This window comes from Lactuca sativa, chromosome 6 (genome assembly GCF_002870075.4).
Source record: "Lactuca sativa cultivar Salinas chromosome 6, Lsat_Salinas_v11, whole genome shotgun sequence".
In the NCBI taxonomy this organism is placed as follows: domain Eukaryota; kingdom Viridiplantae; phylum Streptophyta; class Magnoliopsida; order Asterales; family Asteraceae; genus Lactuca; species Lactuca sativa.
Window position 1 is genome coordinate 70,668,624 of NC_056628.2, and position 18,194 is coordinate 70,686,817.

The following is an 18,194-nucleotide window of genomic DNA, read 5'->3' on the forward strand; positions in this document are numbered from 1 at the left end:
TCTCACTGACTGGTGAACACTACGGCTCCCCGCAGTATCACAACACCCTCTTGCTGACTAGTGAGTACTACGGCTCCCCACAGTATCACAACACCCTCTCGCTGACTAGTGAGTACTACGGCTCCTTGCAGTATCACAACACCCTTTCGCTCACTAGTGAGTACTACGGCTCCCCGTAGTATCACAACACCCTCTCACTGACTAGTGAGTACTACGGCTCCCTGCAGTATCACCACAATCTCATCCTCAGGTCATTACGTCACTGCATTCACTAACTCACGCTTCGCGGCCCAACATAGGTAGATACACACACACACCCAGATTAAACATCACTACTCTTGATGACCACCGTCGAGACAAAGCACTTTTTCTCGCTGCAATTCACATTCTCAGATAACCCCGCTTGATGTCAATTAGCTGAAAGGGCTCCCACTAGAACCGTAGACACCTGATACGCCACTCACCATCTCATAACTCAAGTCCCAAAATAATCCAAAATTTAGAACATCGTACTCGGATACCTCGGTACACCATCACAGAACCTCATGATGTCCTGCCTCATCCACTGATCTCCTACTTACGGCATCATACACAGATACATCAATGCATTCCTTTAAAATTTCAACACTAATCTTCATTCCGCACAGCACGTAACTCCGGAATATTCCAACTCTCAAATGAATCACTAAAGAATCGTCAACAACTCAGAACACGTTGACGAAATCCGAAACTCCTACCTCTATTGCTCCAAATCCCATGCAAGAATACCCATACTGAACCAAAAATTCTCAACCGTCAAAGCTATCCTTACGATCCACTACATGGTCTTCGACCGATGACCACTTGCTGTGGAGACACTCATCCTTTCCTTAACACATACAACATGCATTATCTCGTTCTGCACCTTGCCTCGACCGCCAATAACCTTGGTCTCATGCTTCCGTACCATAAGTCACTATATACAGTCCTCTAACCATTCTTGGACAAATCTTTGGTACTCTCAATAAAATACTTGGTTCTCCCCCACTCAGGGTTCGGACTATCACCATTTGGAACACCAACAATTTATTCCACATGCTGCTTTAACAAGTACATCCCACTTACTCATGGAAAGTACCTCATAACACTCGGTGATCTTCCCGATGGAGACCAAGCAACTCCAAACATCCCGAATCTCAAATAATATCCTCAAAAACTTCGCAACGTGTTATCCAAAATCCCATACTGATACACTACCAGACATCTCAATTGTCTCGTAGTAGCCATGACTCACAGTCCGAATATAATGAACTATCACACTACTCATCTTTGACCACCCAACCAACGTCCCATCATGAGAATTGTCATGAGAGCGAAGACCTCACCCCCATACTCGATATCCATCATAGAAATGAGATCCACTGCCCCGACATAATCCTCTTGATCACCCGACACTACTGCCAACATATGCCCTACTATACTCAATTAGGGTATATCCTTGTCCTTGACCATCTCAGCTCCCAATAATGACCCTCTCACGCTATAATATCGTAACCACTGCTACCCCACCGGGTTTACCTCCAAGCTCGGAAACCAAAAGCTCAATAGCTCTTCTGCCCCTCACATGAAATGGAAATAGTACAACTCTGGTCACAGAAAGTGACATCTCCACTATCGGCCGATTGCTCAACTCAGACCGTAGTCCTCCATAAAGTACCATCTTTACTCATCCGAGAGTCTTGTGACTCCAACTGACATCTCACCAAAAATTCTCTTGGAAACTAACTTGATTTCCCTCTCAAGGGATGCTCTATTGAAACTCGTTCAACATGGCCCTCTGGCGCCATACTCTTTCACATTCGATCTTAGTCTAGCCAATCACAACGGAATAACTAGTAAAACCAGAAGCACTAACCGCCATGAGTCATGGTACTCGAACCATGTGGCCACCTCTCGATCTGCTATGAATCATGGTACCCGAACCATGTTATCTCCTCTTAATATGCTACTTAGAGCTTCTGAAATTCTCCCTGTTTCAAGTACGGGTCATCTGCTTTCAATAGTATGGGACCATACTACCTACCACATCTACTCATACCTTCCACACGGATTGTCCCAGATTTCCTAAGTAACTGCTTAACCTTCTCGATCACCAATCTCGTTAAACATGGTCGCTCCCCAGAGAATACTCTCTTCTATCAATGCACTCAGCTGACTATGGTCACTCTCTAGGCTCTTTCTAGGTTCTCTCACTCTCTACCATCAGTTGCTAAAGAACTCCTTATGATGCCAGCCATCTACCTCCTGAATATCGTCATATTAACTTAATAGTTGACTCCCATCATCAAGAGTTCCACAAAGCATGAAGCAAGCAGCATTCGGGCATCGAATAATCTATACCAACATGTAAAACCACTCAAGGTTATTACTCCACTTGCTCTACTCAGACTCAAAAGGTCTCATCAAACTCAAGCAACTCTACCCCACGCGGGTATCTGACTACTCTTTCAGTAGGCTACTCCAATGTTCATCTAGGTATCTCTCCTAGATTTCTACTCTACTCAAGCACCCTCTTTAGGTAATCTCTGCTAAATACTCATATTCAGCTCATACTCAAAGCAAATCATAGATAGCAACAACTTCAAGGCTAAGGCATCACAAATCAGGCCACTCTAGTCCTAAAATATGAAATACCTAGCCTATTCTCTAGCATGCATCACTAATATCTCCATAATAACTCATAACAAAAAATAAATAAGGGAATTTTGGGAAATCACCGTTCGGGCTCTGGTTGATTGTACACACTACTCTAACTCATTTTCTCTTAAACACTTTCTCATTTTTAGAAAAATTATCTCTTTTGAAAATTTTTCTCAAATCCCCAGTTTGAGTCCAAACACACTTGGAGGTGCATCTGAATCCCTCAAACCAGGGCTCTAATACCAACTTGTAAAACCTTAAATTTTCAAATAAATTCTTCATTTAAAATTTGCATAATCTTGGGAACACAATTCACAAAAATCTCCTTTATTTAAATTACAAATCGCAACTCCATAATTGTTTGATTTAAAATCTAGGATCTTCAAAACATAAATCTTTCACCGGTGTCTACAATCAAGCTGGTGCCTTCCCGCGATCCTGAGAAAACGTGAAACACATAATGCATAACACAGTAAGCACGAAGCTTAGTGAGTTCCCCAAAATACCACGCACAAATAATTAGACACTCGAGGCAATAGATCTGCAAGACCTTCTGGTCAATGTGTCTTAGTGGGACCCTCCAGTCCCACTGCTCGTTGGACCCTTCGGCCCTGTCTCTATGAGGACCCTCTAGTCTCACTACTTGTTGGACCCGCCGGTCCGGTCTCAGTGAGGACCTTCCGGTCTCATGTCTCGTTGGACCCTCCGGTCCGCTCTCGGTAACACATAACATAGCATATATATCACACAAACAAAATACATAACTCAAGTAATCACATAAGACCCTTTGGTCGCACATAAATACCACTCAAGGTAAAGTATAGTGAGAAGACTCACCTCGAATGACGAACAGCTCCTAGAGACATTGCTGCTACGCACCGGCCACTAACCCAGTGCAAAACCCACAATTATCCTAGTTAGGAACTAAGTCCAAACTCTCACTCATTAGGTCTAAAGGTAGCCTACTAACCAGCCCATCAATGACCTAAAACCTAGTGGGCCCACCAAGGCCCAATAATAGATGGGCTCTCCCAAAGCCCAATTCTCAATCTAAATGGCAAACCCAACTCAAGGGCCCAAAGCATAATATAATATTTCTCTACTCAAAGTTACTAATACACAAGCCCAAAGATCCAGGCCCAACCCTTAAGGCCCAATAATAAATTCAACCCAAAACAGAGAGGTTGCACGGGGCGTACCTCCCTTGGTACGCTCAGCGTACACTAGCATGCATGAATCTGATCGGGGACACCAACCCAGTATGCAGGGCGTACTGGAATTATGTTGGGCGTACGCCCAATTTTTCTTAGTCCCTTCTTTTGGTCATAACCCGTTAAGACCATAGCTCATATCTCAGATCTAGACTCCCTAATAGCTCTTACTCCATAAAGTTAGTGACTTTAAGCCTTTGCATGGCTGATAAGGTCACAAACAAACACAACTCTTACTCTCTTAACTCAAAATGCTCATATCTCATGCATAGGCTGATTCTCACATTCAAGACCTCATTTTTATGGATCCTCTCCGCTAGAAACACGTAAAAGGACATATATTAAGCTTTGGTGTGCAACAACTCATAAAGCCTCAAACTTTGGGACCAAAAACCCTAAAATGGACCATATGATGCACAAAACAAAAGGATGGGAAAGCTTTGAGCTTTATACCTTCAAATGATGCTCCAACCACATAAACGATCAGATCCAAAGCCTGGACTCCAACTTTATTCTCTTCCATGCTCCTTATTCACTCCAATAATCCCACAAGAACACTTAAAAGCTCACCATGGTCACACATAAGCTCAAGAACAAGGATTAGGGTTTGAGAGGGTTTATTGGTTGAGGATAGTGGCCAGGAATGAGGCCATATCATTCTTTATATAAGGACATTCCTCTCAATTAAGGTTTTCCTTCTGTGCCTAGTACGCCCAGCTTACCCTCTGGTACGCCCAGCGTACTAGGTGGCTCTGCTTAAAATTCACGCACATGAGTACGCTAAGCGTACACACATGTACGCCCAACGTACTCCGCTGCCACCTTTTTCAAATAAAGGACTTATCCTGCCATAACTTCAAACTTCCATTGCTTCCTCGATATAACTCTGTTTCCAATGAATCTAATATCTTTAGAAAGGTGTTGAGATGCTCTACGCTACTAGCAACTTGTCGTAACTCCGAGACTTCCTCATGCCCAGGTTGCAGCCCACGAACCCTAGCCACTGACGACTCGGAACAAGATATTACACTATCGACACTGGTGCCTCTGCCAAGGTACCTATGGGTTTCGGACATAAAGTCATTTCGAGCCCTTTAGGTGCTGCTGTTGATGAAAAGAAGTATAGAGGAATGATTAGATCACTACTCTATCTAAAAGCAAGTTGCTCAGACATCATGTTTTCAACATGTTTTGTGCCAGATTTCAAGTCAATCCAGAGATGTCTCATATCTTGGCTATTAAGAAAATATGCCGATACCTCAAAGGTACAAAGAGTCTCAAAATCTGGTACCCAACAAATAAGAGTTTCCTCCTTCAATCATATTCTGATTCGAACTATGGCGGTCTTCAATTGGACAGAAAAAGCACATTTGGTGACTGTCAATTTTTGGGTGGTCAATTGGTTAGCGGGTCATCTAAGAAACAAAACTGCATTGCACTCTCAACAGCTGAATCGAAATGCATTGTGCCGCTAGTTGTTCATCTCAAGTTCTTTGGATGAAATCACGACTCTTGGAATATGGCTACCGGTTTCAACAAATCCCAATCTATTGTGTCTCGCAAAGTGCCATTGCCATCTCACACAATCCAATTCAACACTCAATAACGAAGCACGTCGATATATGGTACCATTTCATTAAAGATCATGTTTTAAATGGTAACATTGAAGTTATTTTTGTTCCATCCGACGAAGAAATTGTTGATGTCTTTACAAATGCATTAGACTAAACCAAATTCAATGGTTTTCTGAACAAAATGGGTATGATGATGTCTGGTCCTTAGTTCTTTTAAGAGGTTTGCACTCTCTGATAGTGACAACCCGAAATTTCATTCATGAAAAGTTAATCAAATCAATCAAAATCCAGATTTGTTTTGCTACCTTTTTGCCCAATTATGGGTCTGTTTGACAGTTTTTGAGCCTAGTGTAATGTATGAATGGATACTAAGATGAGTTAGCTTGAGATCGGGAGGATTAAATCGAACCAGAAAACTACTCACAAGGTGTTTACGGCCGCAATCTAGGTTCACGGCCGTGAACCACCTCCTATATATATAAGAGTGACCTCTTTTTCTCCTCATTTCTCCTCCTCTCAACCGTGAACACCCCCATTCTCTCTCAACTAGCTTCAACAATGAACCCTCCAAAGCTCCTAAAACGTAAGTGTTTAAACCTTAAACTTGTTACACTTGAAAAGTTACTAGATCCTAGCCTTGATTTGTCATGTTTCATCATCTTCTTCATGAACTTGAAGGGATCACGGCCGTGAACCCTTCATAGATTCATATGGACCGTTAACCACTCATGAGGCCGTGATCCTCATGAGGCCATGAACCCATTAAGGTCGTACACCCATCCTTGGGTGGTCGTGAACCTCCTTCAAGCATCCATTTGAGGATTTAACACTTCATTTAGGGTGTTTCCTAAAATCTTAGGTAGTTTCCTATACTATTTAGGAGTTACAACCACTAATTGAATACACATATATGTGAATATATGCCTTATAGGATCCAACTGTGCTTTGGAACTTCAATTGTGAACTCAAGCATCCTATATCTATCTTACTTTCCAGATCATTCACAATCAGGTGAGTTCATACCCCTAACTTATCTTTTAAAAGCTTTTAAGGGGGGGGGGGGGGAATACAAGTAGAAAACATTATAGTTATTGTATCAATCACATGTGATTAATAACTATCAAACAAGTCGATTTCTTATACTTCAAAACTGTGTTATCAAACAAACAATTTCAAATCATTTTATAAACTGACATCAAGTCACTAATAACCATTTCAATGGTTAAAACTCTTTTATATAAACTCTTTATTGTTTTACAAAACTTTTTTAAACTTATATATTGTAAAACTCATGTTTACATAGATATAGTTATATAAATAAGGTTGAAAGGGCATAGGACTGATAACTCGCTTTATTTCTTGTTCCTTGTTTGGTTGTGGACTTAGGGTATCGGTTGTTTTGTCCAAGTGTCATGTGAATCTTAGTTATATATTATGTATATGTATGTAGATATAAAAGTTCTTCCAAACAACTCAATACCTTTGGGTAGCAAAGGTGTACAAGTATACTTAGTCATTCAAACAACATTACTAGTAAAGTATAATAGGTATAGTTTAGAGGATTACTACTCATTATTTCTAGAACAATGAAACATACAAGATTCATTTCATACATGAGTCAGTTCAAAGATACTATAACGAGAAACAGAAAAGAACATACTATAATTAGAAACAGGGAGGAACATACTATACACTAGAACAGAGAGAGCACACTATACACTAGAACAGAGAGAACATACTATACAAATACAAGAATACTATAACATTAATGTAAGACACTACTTCATGGAATGGCAATCTACTGTTGTGCCACGTTTTGTAACCAGATTCTCCTAGAGGGGGAGCATGAATTTGTGTATAGATCTATACGAGATTGACCATCCTACACCTTGCTGCTAGCTACAGTGGGACCTGCAGGTCTACAAGTGACAAATGTCATACCATTTTGACGTCTTCGAACGTCGTGTTTTACTAGTCAATCAAGTATGGTTATAATCTCATCACATTTTACCTTAATTAAACAATTGGTTTAAGGTAGTTAGTACAATGGTAGTTACTATATACAATATTATAGTACATCTTTATTTTCCCATTACATTCACATTGTGATCTTCTCACATAAACGGTAATGTAAACTATATTTTGGTAATGTTAGTCATACTTTGGAAAAACACTCACTTTTACAAAAGAACAAACATACAGAATATTCGGGTCTTGGTAGAAGACTACATTTCATTATAAGTATAAAATATAGGATTTTCTAGGAGATACAAACATTTACATCAAATATTTACAAACATTTTCATCAAACGTATACAAAAATTGACACTAAAATACTTATGAACTCACCAGATTAAATGTTGATCTACTCTTTCAAAATAACTTGTATTCTCAGGTTACCAGTAGACAGGTACCGATGACCAGCTTTTGAGAAGACGGAGCACATTCGAGACTCTTCTTTTATTTTGATTCATATTTTGGTGTCTTTTCAACTATACACATAAAACACTTGTATTAAATTATATTATTAATGCAATGGATGATGTTGTTGCTTGTTTACTATTATGCATTGTTATGATACTGTACATGACGTCCTCTGCCCCCGAACGTTTCCGCCGTTCCAGTTTGGGGGTGTGACACCGATGGCAACATCAGAAAGTAAAATTTTTATGGAGTCAAAATTTATCTCATCTCTAAATTGTTGCCTCTCAGAATAAATAGGATCATTTTACGTGTCCTTTTGTCAAACCACTTCTTGTAGTTCTAAGTTGTACAGCTCACTTCATCATATGGAGTTCATGACCAATATAGTCACATTGGTATTAATTTCACCTCAGAACTTACTTCTTAAGTTTGGTAAGAAAATGATCTCGGAATTCAAGTCCAGAACGGTATTGAACTTTCATCTCTTTTCTGTGTCCGAGATCATATCCTTCTTGTCTCAGAGTCTCACAATTTGTTTAATATAAGACCACTAAGATCTTCCTATCTTTTACCTCTAATATTCAGTCTGTGTCTATACAATCTCGTACTCTATATTATGTACAAGAGTTTTTATTCTAATCTAGGAAGTATCTTATGTCTATCCATCTTGAAAGCTTTTTGCTCCGAGATCATCTCATAAACTTATCTCGGAACCTTTGTGCTCCGAGATCACTTCACAAAAATTCATCTTGGCACCCTAGTGCTCTGAGATCACTTCATAAACTCATCTTGAACCTTTTCTTATTCCGAGACCATATCACAAATTCATCACGGATATTTCTTTGTCAGAGAATCATTTTCAAATCACCTCGGAACCTTATGGCTCAGAAATCAATTCTTTTAGGAGAAGTTCAAAAGGTTTTTCATCTTTTTGATTCGAAACGTTTTTTTCTCTTAAATAACTCAGACGGTTATTTTTTTATGATGATTATCTCTTTATCCTAGAAATCTGCACCTTTTTTGCACACGTCTCCAAAAAGAAAACATCCCATCAGTTATGTGACGGTTTCCATTTTACATGTACCGTAAATAGTTACTTTAGTCATTGTAGGTCAACTCGACCACAAATATGGCAACACATTTAATGCGGTTCGTTTCCAAATCTAGGTTTCATCATTACTTTTCTAACCCGACCCATCCTTTCCTAAACCTATAAAATACCATCAAAACCTCTTTTGCCCGTTACGCTCCCAAAATACGCATCTTCTATCTCTGCTATATAGTGTTCTTCAAGCTTTAAAACTACAACAATTGCTAACTCTCAAACTGTTCCCCAAGTTCCCAAATATGCTCCTAAGAAGAAGTCTTCCAAAAGGTATGCATCATCATCGTCAACAGAACCCTTTCTCAGGGATACAACCCAACACTTCTCTCTGGACCCCAAGGGCTACGACGAGTCCATCCGGGTCATGATCAGGTTCATCGCTCATCATACCATCTCTGTTCCTCTCACCAAAATTCCAGAGCCACCAATTCCCGTTCGTCTTCTCCACACAGCTTTTGAACGAATCAAGATCGAGAAGGATGTTCTCCAGAAAAAAAAAATCACAGGTGATAGTATTGTGCATGTTCACAAATCCACTTTCTTGAAAGAGACTAGAATTCGTGAAAACCCTAAAGGCTTCAAGGTCCAAGAACCATATGCTGAAGAGTTCTAGATGTTCCTTAATCACATTTGGTATGTAGAAGATTTTAAGGAAAACAAGTTCAAGAAATTAGCTGTTTCAGGCCTTTGGATAGTCCTCATGCATTTCATTCTTAAAGGTCTGTCTGGGAAGCATGGTGGTACAGACACTCTCAACAAGGATTGGCTTTAGGTCGTGTACAGTATTTTCTCAGGGAAACACAACTTTGTAGATCTCACAAAAGTCTTGTGGAAAGACTTTCGGAAGTTTGCCATCAATCGCAAGCCTCACGAGATTTTGGGCTCTGACCATTCAACAGTTGTATCGTGAAAGAAGTGAACCAATTCTTGTGGATACGATACCGAAAGAGGTATTTCTTTCTTTTAAAACTATCAAGTCTTATCGCCTTTCAAACCCATTAGACAATTACCGGAACATATGTTGGCCATTCTACCTTTCAAGTCCATTCATTTGAAACAAAACCTACAGGCTTCAATTTTGTATAGCCCTACACAATCCATCTAGGTCTCCATTGAGCCTATCTCGGACGTGGCCAAGACTATTCCATCTGGTGGTAAGAAAAAGAAATATGCCAAATGCAAGACCTCTCCCTCTAAACCCAAAGCAAGAAAGAGAACCAAAGTTGGTTCTTCCTCTCAACAGGAAGGAACCAAAATCATTCCGGCTGACTCTGGCTATCCTCTTACCCCACCCTACCCACTCTTCCGAAGTACCCTTCGGAGTTTCAAAATCACAATCACACACTCACGGGGAGTCTCCACATAATACACCCTCGCCTTCCCAACAAGGTGTTGCTGGTGTTGAACATAGTTCCTTGCACCCCCAGGAACAAACCCACGAGTCAACTTGGAAACCCCCATTCTTTCATCACATAATACACCCTCGCCTTCCCAACAAGTTGTTCTGATGTATTCAATGTAAAGCATTTTCTTCCTTATTATGGGGATTCTTCTGATGATGACCATGGTGCACATTCGAGGTCGAATTTTGTCTACCCGGGAGGGGATGATGCGGGCCCTAGTGTGGAGGATCGGGCCCTTGCGCTCCTAGAGGCCCACGATCGTGTGACTAAAGGGGCTTCACGAAAATGGCCATAACTTTGGCTACGAATCTCCGTTTCGGGCCTACGACCAGTCAAATCGAAGCTTGGAGCAAGGAGCACGTCTAGATAAGTACCCAAAGGGGACTTACCTATTTTTGAGTCCAGAAATCGCTTTCTAGATGGAGTTATGAGCAATTTTGTTATTTTTCCTTAATTTTTGGGTTTTGTTTTTGGGTTTGTATTTGGCCCATCGACTTTTAGGGTTTCATTTTAATTTTTGCTTCTTATTTAACTGTTTTTTATGTAATTTGGATGGTCAATCATCAATTTTATGAACTTTTCGATTTTCTCCCAAATTCTGTGTGTTAACCCAGATTTTGAAGCCAATCCCACGGTATTCGTAGAATCAACGTGGTTTTGAAGAGATTGTCCTGGCTATTCTTTTACAATCAACAGGTTCATTCTTGGTTATCTTTGTGTTGTTTTCTTTTTTGCGCTGCATCAGCAGGTTTGTGATTTTGGATTCTCTTCCTCTTCTTCCGAACCTGGTTATGAAGAGATCAAGATCGATGATCAATCCCAAATGCATCTCGGTGGTGAAACATAGTCTACTCCTCACAAGGCAGATAATATTGATAATGCAACTCAAGTTGGCCCCTTCAAACCACCTATTTTTAAAGATTATGATAAAGCCAAGTCTCAGGCCTCCACTTCGGACACAGGATTATCAGCTGGTAATTATGTTTCTGGACTCGATACCAAGATTGATGAAAAAGTTTCTGGTCTAGACTCCAAGCTAGATGCAATTTTGAACTCCTTGTCCAAAGCCACACATTCCAGACCCACCACTGCTGAAAGGGAAGCTCAAATCGATCAACTTATTTCACTCTGACTCAAACATATCATCGAGGAGGTTGAACAAAAATATGATGCCTCTCTCGATCATTACCTCGACACCATCACCAAAATGTTGAAGGTTCATGATGATTTGATCAGTGATACAAATGAGCTCATCAAACAGACCCATGTCCGCCACGAGAAACAAATTCAGAGACTAGAGAAAGAGATCCGGAAGAAAGATGAGATGAATTTGATCATACAACAAGTCCTTATCAAGCTCCTCTGGGCATCTTTGAACATTGTGGATGTCTCGAATAACAAATTTGATGAGATGTTCTCAATTCTTGACCAACTCTTTGATCACCTCAAAGCTCAGGCTCTCATAGCTGAAGCTTATGACGCTCTGACCCTGCACATGAATAAAAGTTTTCAAAAGGTATTTGATCGATTCTCGGAGCTTCAGGAATCCACATTGCTTGCACTGGTTGTCGGGTCATCCATTGCAAAAGGGGGAGAAGGGCCTAGCCAGAGAAGTCCATCCATCCCCTGGAAACCTGTCTTGGAGTTCTGACTCCAAGATGAAAACTCTGATGATTCTTTACAAGTTCTTTCAGGTTCGCCAGATGACAATGATGATGATGATGATGATAAAGATGAAGAAGATAAGTATGTCACCGATGCCATCATAGGTCTTCCTGCTCCGAAGAAGTTCCCAACAAAAGTGCTTTCCAAGGAAGAGCAACGGATATGGTCGAGAGTCTCATGGCCATCAACTCTAGCTGATGTACTTCAAAGAAGCCGAGAAATGGCTAAGGCTAAAACTAAACTAACAGTTGACGCCTTCCGAGCTACCAAATCGATGTTGCCTCCGATTCCTTCGCCTAAGATTGTTCCTATTGATGAAGGCTCTCCTTTTCAAAAGCCTGATTATATTCTGGAAGAGCCCCTGGTTTCCTCTCCTCTAAAATTTTTTGTTGATTAAATTATGCATCTCATCATCTTGGCACTCAAGAAGCCCCAAGACAAAGGCAAAAACCCAGTTTCAGAAGTCCATCACTCCTAACCTCCTCCAAAAAAAAGTCTGGTTGGTTCGAGGAAGAAATAAATAATGCTCTTGAGGAAAGCATCTGGATTCAAGCCTTCAAAGATAATCCTCATCCAATGCTAAGGCTTTCTCCTCTTTTTCGAGAAGGGATTATACATGATTTGGACATAGTTTCATTTATGTACTATGATCTTCCCAATCAAGATTCGGACCAGATTGATCTGCCTCTCTCTCCATACAACAAATTCTACACCAAGTTCGCTCCTCTCCACCCAGAAGATGATCCACAAATGATCATCAAAACTGAACGTGAAAGCTTGATGACCTTTTACTCCAAGAACACACTTCCTAAAAAAGAAGTATGGTCTCGGAAAAGGATCACCAAAATCTCCAGGTTTAGAAGGAAAATCTTAATCAAATTTGAACTAAACTGTGTGTTGTTCCGATACCTCATCTTCCGAAACAAACAAACTCACAAAACCATCACTAACGCTAACTTCCCAGCAATCAATCCCAATGACATCCTGACAACAGTTGTTCACTTAAGAAGCCACCAAACCAACGATCTTAGCATAGGAGCTTACCATGCTGCCTTGAGTTTCCTCAAAGATTATGTCGCTGAATTTTTTCGGTGCGACTTTGAATTGGCCCACTTGTTCGGAACAGAAAAATACTTAGCAAAGATTGACTTTAAGCTGCCAGAAGCTGAGATATTGGCAGATGGACCAATTGACGAACCGGTGTTAGGGTTTGTGTATCTTCAAAGGAAAACGAACAAGAAGGACTTCTTCCGAGTCCTTGACAAGCATATGGCTCCCACCAAGGCCCTTCGGAAATTCATCAATCGTGCATCGAATTCCGAGGCACCAAAACATATGAAAGCTAAATTTATATGTCAGCTAGAATGGTAAATCGAAGTCAGAGATTGGTTGTATCGGGCATACGTGTTTATCAAGTAAGAATCGAACTAAGTTGAAAGGATTGCTAAGTTCACTTAGGGGGAGATTGTTAGAACCTGAAAGTGAACCTCTAGCAATCTATAACTGCAGAAGATGTGAAGTGCGTCTTAAGTCCGAAATGGTTGTGGTATGAGATGATGGTAGAGTCTGATACAACCATTTATTTGGATAATCAATATGTCGGAAGTAATATTATTATCTGGTCATTTGTATGTCAATTGGTTTTGTACTATGTTCCTCCTTGACTATTTAAGGAGTGTTTGAATGACTAGAATGATACAGATTGTTCTTCCAAAGATAGCATATTTTACATTAACTCTCTTTCACATTTTCTCTTATATCAAACTCTTTCAAAACATTCTACTTGTTCATTTATTGTCTTTACCTTGATTATACTCATAATTCTACATTTAATACTTGAAGTACTTTGTTGATTTCTCTCTTCAGTCTCGACTGGTCTTGCCAGACTTGACTGGAACACATAATTATAAGCAGACATTGATCTTAAGCATTAAATCAAGGTTTGAGTATTCGGACCTTTTCCCTGCGCATAATATCTTTGCTCTCACAGTCTCTTTGTGAGAAACATAAAAACCCTTAATCAGAATAAGTTTTTGATTAAGCTTTGTTATATTATTCTTGTTACTTTTTCTTATTGTGTTCTCGATCCAACACATACATTGCTTGGTAACGTAGTATGACGGCTCTATCTGGCGATGACGACGCTATCTGGTAACATTGATTGGAAGCACAACATGCTATTACTGGATGATTGGATGAAAACACTTCCCTAAGCTAGTTGAGCCTGAATTGATCTGGCCTAAGGCCGAACCTAATTATCCCTTGAACTATTCTTATAACTAGAACACTTTTTCATCGATGAAGGAAATCCTCAATTTGATATCAGGGCCCTCATTATATACATCCACCTCTCTTCAAGAAGGGTTTTTCTGGCCAAGAGAAACCATCTCATCCTACACATCGATCTAACTTAATCGTCGGAGCCTATTCCCGGAGGATACTCCATGGGGTGAATCTAACAATTTCTCTCTATGATAGCACCTAGGGATCTAGTTGGGCACTCTCGAATGACACTCATCTCAGATCTATAAATCCAGATCTGACACCAAGACCCAATGTCTAGATTCCAATTCACATCGACGACCATTGCATGTCTAGCTATTATTTGGTGGCCCTAGCATATGTGGTATCTCTGGAGAATCTCTTGTCTTCTGACAAACATAAATTTTATAACGAATCGTAAATGTAACCTAAATTTTTATGGAGAGTCCATCCTACTTCATCTTGATCATCTGAAGACCACATATCCGTTCTTATTCATTGTTTTCATTTGAAATTGTGGAAAAGATGCAGGTTTAAAACCCATAACAAAATCTGAATTTGAAGGTGTACGTTCATGAAATCGAAGATGCATGCTCAAAAAATATCATATTCACTTTTTGTCATTGACATCAGACGCATGATTTCGATTAGAGTATACAAAATAAAAAAGACATAGTCCTACCTATAACTATAAGTATGGTTGAAATCAAGGAAGCCACACTGGGACCAAAGATGGAAATGCCCCCAATGCAATTCATCATCGTAGAACCAAAACTAAAATTTTAAGTAACGCATTTGAATAGATGAATATTAACATCTTACATTGCTTCCTCTCCATCTCTACACATGATGCAATCATTTTGTCATTTTTTTTAGACTTTAGCGGCGATGTATTCAATACTTGAAGTTGTAAAGTTGTTTTCTTTGAATGGCTTAAACAAGTTAAGCTAATATGATACTGATAAAAGTGCAAACTTAAAATACAAGATAGCCAAAATAGGGATGTATAACCAAACACCCAAATTAAGTTTAATTAAGTTTAGCTTAGAGCTTCTGCTACTAATCCAAAATAAAGAATGAGCGACAACCTTATGATTTTTTTTTTTTTTTTTGCTATTTTAGCTTTGACTGGTCAAAAAAATCATATTGTTACAAAAACTTGAACTTCTAAAGTTGAATGAGACCAACAAATAAAAACCCATAAATTAGTTGTGCTCTGTTGAACGGAGATACCTATAAATAATGATGATGAACATGACGAAGATGAAGACTATTTTATTTTTATTTTTCTTATAAATTTTGATAATGAATAGAGAAGATAATCAAAAACTCATTAGAAACGTCAACTTAGATGTCTAATAAAAATTAATCTAAAATACCACGTTATATTGGTATTTCTTGAACACGATATAAAAATAACAATTATATATCAAATATATATAAAAAAAAAATACTTCAATGACTAAATATATCCAGACAACATATTATTCTTTCAAACTTGTTAACCCTAGTAAGATGGATGATGAGATCGTGAGGAAAATAGTTTGTGTTTTTACAATCAAATGTGCATAGACGATGAATTAAATTAAAATGAAAACATTATGGAAACAAATCTGCCTCAATCTTTCAATTAGCAACAATACAAGTGGTACAAAAAAAAAATATTTATTGGAATGTGTACTAAACAACCACTACTATAATTTGGTTAAAGAAAAAGCCTTAATCTAAGCGATCATACCCTTTATGCCCCACACCACAATGATAGCCTCTCAATTACACGCGCCGTCGTTGCCGCGTGTCTCCTGCTTCTTTACAAACACACCCCAACTACATCCGTATACCGTACGTTAGAAAATATACCACCGTTATTTTTCTTATATACACATAAGTCCAAAGACTAGTTAATAGTAGAATCTCTAACACGTGTGCTAAAACTCCGTCAAAGAGACGTTATATCCACAGTCATCTCTTGACGGAGATTCTAACGGTGACGGAAGTTGTCTAAGCTTCTGGAAATACTCTGTGATGTTGATACCATCTGGATTACACGTTAAGTCAGACTCGTCTCTAGACGGAAGAAACGGAGGACGTAACACTTCCGTTAGTAAATCCCACCTTAATCCGCCGAAAAAAGGATGTTCTTGGATCTCACACGCGCCTCTTGTGTACCCTATTCGGCGCGTGGGTTCTTTCGATAGTAACTTCGTGATTAAATCCGTCAACGGCGTTGGTTTTCCGGTGAACTTCGGTGGCATCATTAGAATTCTCCCAAACGTATCTTTCCGGTTGTTCCCACGGAATGGAGTTGTTCCGTACAACATTTCGTACGAGAGGATCCCCAATGCCCACCAATCAACGGCGAACTCATGGCCGTCGCCGCGCACAACCTCCGGTGCGACGTACTCCTCCGTTCCGACGAACGAATTCGACCTTTCGCCGTTGGAAAAACTCCCATTTCTACGTGTCATCGGAGACACACGTGCGCTCTTCGCTTTCTTCAACTTCACATTTGTCTTCTCATTCGTCTTCTCACGACCCATCACCGGGAAAAAACTTGGTAGCTTCCGGTGGTGTTTATTTACTTCCGGTTGGATTTCCGGCACTTCGGACGATAGAATTAAGGATTTTAACGATTTCGGCGCGAGGACACGTGATAGGTCGAAGTCCGTGAGAGTCACGTGACCCGAATGTTGAATCAAGATGTTTTCAGGTTTCAAATCACGATACACGATGCCCATGCTATGAAGGTGCTGTAACGCGCAGACGATTTCCGCAAGGTAAAACCGGATGACCGCCGGAGAAAAAACCCGGTCTATCTGACGGTGGCGAAGGACGTTAAGGTCACCTCCGGAGCAAAAGGGGATAGCCCAAGCGAGGATATCTTCTGTCTCGAAAGATCCGATTAACGACGGGAGAAACGGGTGGGGTTTCCGATTCAGAAGTTCGAGAACGGAGACTTCCCATCGGGCACGGCGGTCGGCGTCCTGTTTAGCTTCCGGAGAACATTTCTCGACGACTTTGAGAGCGAAGGGGCAGTGGGCAGATGGATCAGTGAGGAGATTATGAGCAAGAAAGACAGTACCCATGGCTCCGTTGCCTAAAACTTTAATGGCTCGGAGATTGTTAAGGTGTAGCTCCGGTGATGATGTCGTTGCCATGTTAGTTTAGAGATTGGGTGGTTGAGGTGGTGGAAGAGGTGTAGAAGGAATGTGATGAGAGGATGGAGAAGGTGGTGCGCCACCCTTTAATTTCCTTCAGGATATTATTACACGAATTTTATTTATGCAAGAATCTCAGCATTTTAAAATCAGGAATAAAGCTTTATGCGTCGTCCTCGTAACAAACTATACTCTTTAACGTGTAAGTAACTTTTTTATTTTTTTATTTTAATATAACTCTGTTGTACATCATTATATTTCCAAACACATGAAAAGTGAAAACATTATCTTCTGCAAATAATATAATATAATATATAAATGGATTTTAGGCTAAATTACAAATATCGTCATTGTAGTATTTAGCGGTTGTTCTAAGATACAAATTATAGGGGCTGTTTGGTAGGATCTGAATTTTTAAGAGCTGAATTTTTAAGATGTCTGAATTTCTAAGAGGGTCTGAAATTTTAAGATCTGAAATTTCAAATGTTGTTTGGTTGAAACCTCTGAATTGCACTTCTTCTGAATTATAAAAATGATCATTTTACCCTTCTGTGTTATTTTTTGCCGAATTTAACATTTTTGTTCATAAAATAACTGAATCAACTTCTTAAATAATTATAAAAAACATATACAAACACCATATAAAATACAAATTACACAAAAATCCAAATCAAACATTACACTATCATTTCTTCATTATACCCAAAACAATT

At 39.6% G+C, this 18,194-nt stretch overlaps 1 protein-coding gene across 1 annotated transcript; it reads right to left on the bottom strand.

The window, feature by feature from the left end:
* Positions 1-15,922: 15,922 nt before the first annotated feature.
* Positions 15,923-17,645, bottom strand: LOC111877480 (serine/threonine-protein kinase UCN). Its single transcript, XM_023873996.3, has one exon. It carries the CDS (start codon positions 17,479-17,481, stop codon positions 16,252-16,254), a length of 1,230 nt encoding a protein of 409 aa, XP_023729764.1. The 5' UTR covers positions 17,482-17,645; the 3' UTR covers positions 15,923-16,251.
* Positions 17,646-18,194: the final 549 nt, after the last annotated feature.

What these genes read in the sequence shown, in the direction of transcription:
- LOC111877480 (XM_023873996.3), bottom strand. Translation starts at nt 17,481, where the DNA reads ATGGCAACGACATCATCACCGGAGCTACACCTTAACAATCTCCGAGCC.